The sequence below is a fragment of the Vipera ursinii genome (assembly GCF_947247035.1).
Source record: "Vipera ursinii genome assembly, chromosome: 2".
NCBI classification, from domain to species: Eukaryota; Metazoa; Chordata; class Lepidosauria; order Squamata; family Viperidae; genus Vipera; species Vipera ursinii.
In genome coordinates, this window is record NC_139513.1 from 197,125,269 (window position 1) to 197,131,268 (window position 6,000).

The window sequence follows — 6,000 nt, forward strand, 5'->3', positions numbered from 1 at the left end:
TGACTTCCCTCCCCCTTCATCCCACAACCTATCATAATCTTAACATCTGCTTTTGGAATGTTAACATGTACAGAATATTTTCTCTTCTAATAGTAACTTTATGTAAATATTTAAATACATTAAACACTTCAAACACTTGTAATAATATTAATAGCCAGTTTGGTGTAGTGGTTAAGGCACCAGGCTAGAAACCAGGAGACTGCGAGTTCTAGTGCTGGTTCAGACATAAAAACCGGCTGGGTGACTTTGGGTCAGTCACTCTCTCTCCCAACCCAACCCATCTCACAGAACTCTTATTCTGGGGAAAATAGGGAAGGAAGAAACATAATGTATGTTTGCTGTTTTGTGTTAGGGGAAATCTTTTTTTTTTTTTGCAAACTTATTTTACATTTTTACTCAATCCGACACATAAATGACAGTTCAATTTTCAATGTATTAAGTATTATTAATTTGTCAAGAGCCTTATATAGAAGTCTAGCACCTTGGCACGTTGGAAACATTTATTGAGTGCATGCATGTTAAGTGACAAGTTCTGCTGAATTCAAATGAAACTTACTCCCCCAAATAATGCACGCAGAATTACAGCTGTAATATCTAAAGCAGCACTAAAAGTAAATACTGCTCCCATATTCCATCTCATTACGGTATTGCCATTACTGGAGGTAGGGGAGCGATGTTGATGTTACACAGCAGATAATGTACTTTTACTTATTTGGGAAGATAAAAATATTTCTATATGTACTATAGCAGTGTTCTAATGTAGCAAAAAAGGATTAATGGTTGAGTTAAGAAATTAATTCGATATTATTATGTATTTATGTACAATGTAACTAAAGAAACTCTGATAATATCATAATATTTAATCAGTTTCAATGAAAATTTTCAAAATGCAAGGAAATGTTTCTTAGAAAATAAAGAAAAAATTAGCATATGTTATCTACCAAATCTTTTCTATTATAATTTATTTACACACTTTGGTTAAATAAGCCAGGATTTGTTGTTTTATTTTCAACATAAAGTATCTTTTAACTGGCAATCTTATTATTACTGAAGTTTTTCTTTCACCAAAATCAATGGAGTTAGTAATCATTTCAAATGAGTTCCACATTCATCCAACCCCCAAGAATATTGTGGTAAATATTTTAAATCTTGTAGGGTAGCATTTTGAAGTTAAATTCTAAACAATAAAACTGAAGAGTTCTCAGTACAACAAAGCTGGGAACATTTACTTGTAATGTCCTTCAATCTTTTTCTTTGGAGCTTATTTCTGGGATTAGCTTGAAGACTTAAACAAAATTGTGTAAAAGTCCAAAAATCTACATTTAGATTAAACAAGCAAAGCATGTTTTGTAATATCATGTATTTCAAATATATCTACTAAATTAGAAATTCTGTGTTCTCTTTTAATATTAATATTTGAACAGAAACATGAATTTAAAGCTTGTTATATCACAATGTCCAGTAGCCAAATTGTGATGATGTGTGTGTGGGGGGGGAAAGTGCATGCACAAAACACGGTAACAGAAAAAAATCATAATCCCCTGGGGGGAAAAAAAACACCCATTGCCAAATAGCTTTAAATATAAAGAAAAGCATCACAAGTAAAATAGAAAGAGGTTCATATGCTGATAAAGCTTTGTTTTTGCTTGAAATTCATTTTACTCTAAAGGATTTTAAACCAAGTCAATTCTTATTGCATATGTAATTTTATATGTAATCTATAAATTATACTCTTTGCCATTTTAAAATGGATGATAATCTCTTTCCTTGACAAGGATTGATATAACATATAAACATAATTTTATAAGATTTTACAAGATTTACCTGGCTTTATAGGACACCTGCTGTACATGTGAAATCTCAATTAAGCATATTTTGATCATGGTTAATTCCAATGAAGATACTATACATGTTTTATTCTAAGATATCCTACCCAGCGCAGTATGGCTGGCATTTTTTAATAAATTAACAAAAGACTTCAGTGGAAAAAATAATGCAATTTTGAAAACATCACAATGTTAAAGCTGTTTAACCTGACAATTATAATTGTATTATAATTAAAACAGAGTTGAATATTGCTATTTTGGATCACTGTGGGCAACTCTGAATTAAAGAAAGCTGTCTTTGTTCACAGCTTAAATTATATTAATGTCCCTCCCATACATCTTCTTGGAAATATTATGATCAAAAGACAACCTGTAAGTATATGAATAAAAAAAGTAGTCAGAGAGAACAAAGCAAGCTAGAGTGACTAGTATATAATCATCACTGATTTACCAGGATGCTCTACTACCTGAAGCAGTAGAACATTCAATTAGGAGGGTATATATTGTTATGGTATTATTATGATTCGTTTCCACAGCATCATACATACATACATGGTTCTAATCTTCATCTTTTGTCAGCAGCCTCCCATGGTTCCTACTAGACAGCATCCTTCTCCACTTTTTTTCCAAGCCTTAAGGGCAGCTAGTGGAAGGGAGAATCAGCCATCACTTTTCGGTTGCATATACACCCTTTTTGAATCCCAAGCAATGTGTACTCAAGGCCGACAGTTCTCTGCACTGATAAGACCATAGGGACTAATCTTTCATCAATATCAAATCCATCTAAAACTGTCGCCTGTTTTTCTTAATGTTGGTATGATATATAGGAAGTCAAGACCAGGGAAAGTAAGGTGCTTCTAAGCCAGATGAAATGGATAGAGGTCTTACCTACCTAATGGAAAATGCAGTGTGGATAGATTTGCAACTCAGATGTAAAAATGTGTTAATGGAGGATGAAGGGTGCATACTTTATGAGTCGCAGAAAATCCTGAAAATAGCACATCGCTATTTATGAAATGATCTGAGCTCATGTTTAATATGCATAATATTGAAAGGGATGTGATTTATGGTATGTGTTCGTTAAAAACTATATATTCATTTACAGAATCATGTCTTAATCTTCCATGCTTTCCAAATCTCTTATTTCACTTTTCATTCTGGCAGCACTCTGAAAATATCACCAAGACTTGTGGTATGCCAAAAACGTCAGAAAAAGGATAAAGGCAATCCATAACTATCAGCTACTTTATTTAGCCATTGTTATTGGTAATATGATTTTGACTGTGGTAACCACAGTGAGTCAATAGATGGCACCCCTTCTCTTAGTAAGAGAGCAAAATGAATAAAATTTACAAAGTCTCAGAAATAACAAATATGTTCTATTGATCTGAAGCATTCATAGCAATTAATTAGAGACATTTTCTTATGCATGAGAAAATAACCACACATTTTATATAACCCTTTAATAAACATGCATAATAAGTAGGATTAAAAGATTATCTACATGGTATATATTAGTATGTTACACTAAATTTGTTTTCCTTTTGCAGATTTCCTATATACTTCATATTCTGGTTTGTTGCAAAATATTACAACCTGATTCAACTATACTTAAACAGACAAATGTGGAATGTATTGTTTTAGCATAAGCATATAAATTCAAATATGAATTAGTAGTTATTTCATAATTTTGAGGACTAATGTAAAGATGCCCATGGTACATCGACATAAACAGCTTCACATTTTGTATTTTGTAGTGTTCATGATGTTCTTTGAAAACAATTTAGATAGTTAACACATTGTTTTTAATTTATTTGCAATTCCTTGTGTGTGTCTAATCACATTTGGCTAATAGAGAATATTCTGTTCTATTCTATCAATATTGGAACCAACAAAAAATATAAAGTCCTGTATCAGAATCACACAAGCAGATTGTATCGTTTCATTTCAGAATCCAAAAAACACTATTAAATGAAAGTTTACTAATTCATCTAAAAACTTTTTTAGAAGTGATACTTCTTGCAGCCTTAAGATTAAAGTAGCCAAATAATAATCTAAGTAGTTTCTCTATATTAAATTCCTATTTGAATAGAGAAACTACATCATACATTTTTGAAAACCTCAGCCATACTATATAATGATGCCTATTCAAGCCATCTCTGATTCTGCAAATAAATGCACAATCAAGGAAATTTCAGAACTATATTATCGTAAAAAGTACATAAGATTAAAAAGAAATAGGTCATACGAAAGTATAGAGAAAAATAGGGGAACTCAAAATCGCTGTTGTAGCCATATGTATCATCCGTCTATCAACTATATTTTCTTCTAACTAAGAAAAAACAGTCCACAAATAAGTTCTGTTCTTGAGCCAGTTCATCTCTTTATCATTTGCCAATAGCTATTCCAATTTTCGATGACAAATTCAGATATAGTTAGATAAATTATGAAGACAGAACTTTGCATGGTTTACCACAAATATACATACTATTAATAGTCACTTAAAGTGAAAGTTTTTTAGTATGTTCTGACTGTGCTTTATAAACTTCCTCATAAACAGATATTAAAAATCTGTTTTATTTCTAATTTTGGTATCTCATCAAAGCAACTAATCACAAGAACAGTGAAACTATAACAGTTCTTGTAGTGTCCACAATATGCCTACTGATATTGTTGGTGTTTAAAGGAGACATTTCATTCTTGTTATGTACTTCCGAAGAAGCTGTAAGCAGCAAAGTGACATGCTACTACCCACAGGTGATTTCTATTGCAGAAACTGTTTAGAAAAACATGGAAGAAGAAAAAATAGCATAGATATTCTTGCATTCTTCAATTCTAACTCTCCTTAGGTATTTTATTAACTTTCTTCAAAAGATCCTTGTCTCTATTTTATGGTCAGCAGTTCACAGAAGAGTAAATAGGCCAGGTGTAGGACAAAATAAAAAGGTGTTTCTACTTACTGTTAGGTGATACTGCCTCCATATTTCTGGGCAAGCCTGGAAAATAAAAATATTGATCATCTGGGAGCATGAAACAAGGTGCTTTACAGCCTGTTGATTTTGGCATAACACAGTAACCACTGGTGTCGGTCACAGGAAAATAAGAAGCTTAACTGAGAGGGTCTGCATTTCAGCTTCAAAAACCTGGCTAGACAGTTTAATTGAATTTTACACTGGTTTAACACACTCCCTGCCATTGTCAGAAAGCCAACCACAGTTTCTCCCCCTTTCTTTTTGCTAAAGTTTAGAACTTTTGAAGACAAGTTTATAATAGTCCCAACATGTAAATAAATGCCGGAGCTGTTCAACTTTTAGGCTAGTCTGATACACCACTAAGAGATTAATTTATATCATATTTTTATTTAATCATCGTTCTACAGTATTTTTGAATACAATTTTAATTTTAATCAAAATATTGCATGTAGTTATGCTTTCCTGCTTGCAGTTTTACAGTTTCTGCATTATTCCACTTTGTTCTACCTCACAGAGCTGCATAACAAAATAAGGCACGTTTGAATGCACAAAATAAGACTCCCTGGAGTATAACTATAAGAAAACACACAAAATGCTATTTAACACTATTTCCTTCTCACTACAATTTTCACATTAGAAACCTAATACGGAATTTTCAAATAAAATCAGACTTTCCATTTCAAATTTTATAAAATAGCTTGTTTTGCTGTTGCTCTGACAATTTTTTCATTTTCCATTCTCTGTAATGGGACTAATTTGCCAACTTTCTGTATTACTGCAAGGTTTATAAAAATACATATTATTAAAAACCATTCTAAAACAATCACAATTTTCTTCTAATAATTTGTAGTGTAAGATAAACTAAGAGATTTTAAGCAATTTATATGTTGTTGTTTTTTAAAAAAAGGTATAATCAAGTATTTTCTTTTTTATACAAATGCAAAACTTGGGTGTTTTTTAAGACTTTACATCATTAGAAGAGGAACTATAAGCTACACTCAATATTCATCTGGACATGTGGAAAGAGGTATTAACTATTTTGTATATGCACACACATATACATGCTTTTATACACATAGAGGCAGACGTGCAAACATCCTTTGCGATATATTTCTCTTATTAAACAATAAGCATGTCTGAAACATACAATAAACAGATCTGCTCTTTTCTCAATTGATCATGAAATCAGAACTAAACTATGA

At 31.6% G+C, this 6,000-nt stretch overlaps 1 protein-coding gene across 1 annotated transcript in view; it reads right to left on the reverse strand.

Annotated features, from left to right (window-relative positions):
* ZCCHC7 (zinc finger CCHC-type containing 7) overlaps positions 1-6,000 on the reverse strand; it is a 141,899-nt gene that overhangs the window by 36,284 nt on the left and 99,615 nt on the right. The window contains exon 6 of the mRNA XM_083356792.1: positions 4,787-4,822. Coding sequence (XP_083212918.1) covers positions 4,787-4,822 — 36 coding nt within the window. The remainder of the gene's footprint in view (positions 1-4,786; positions 4,823-6,000) is intronic.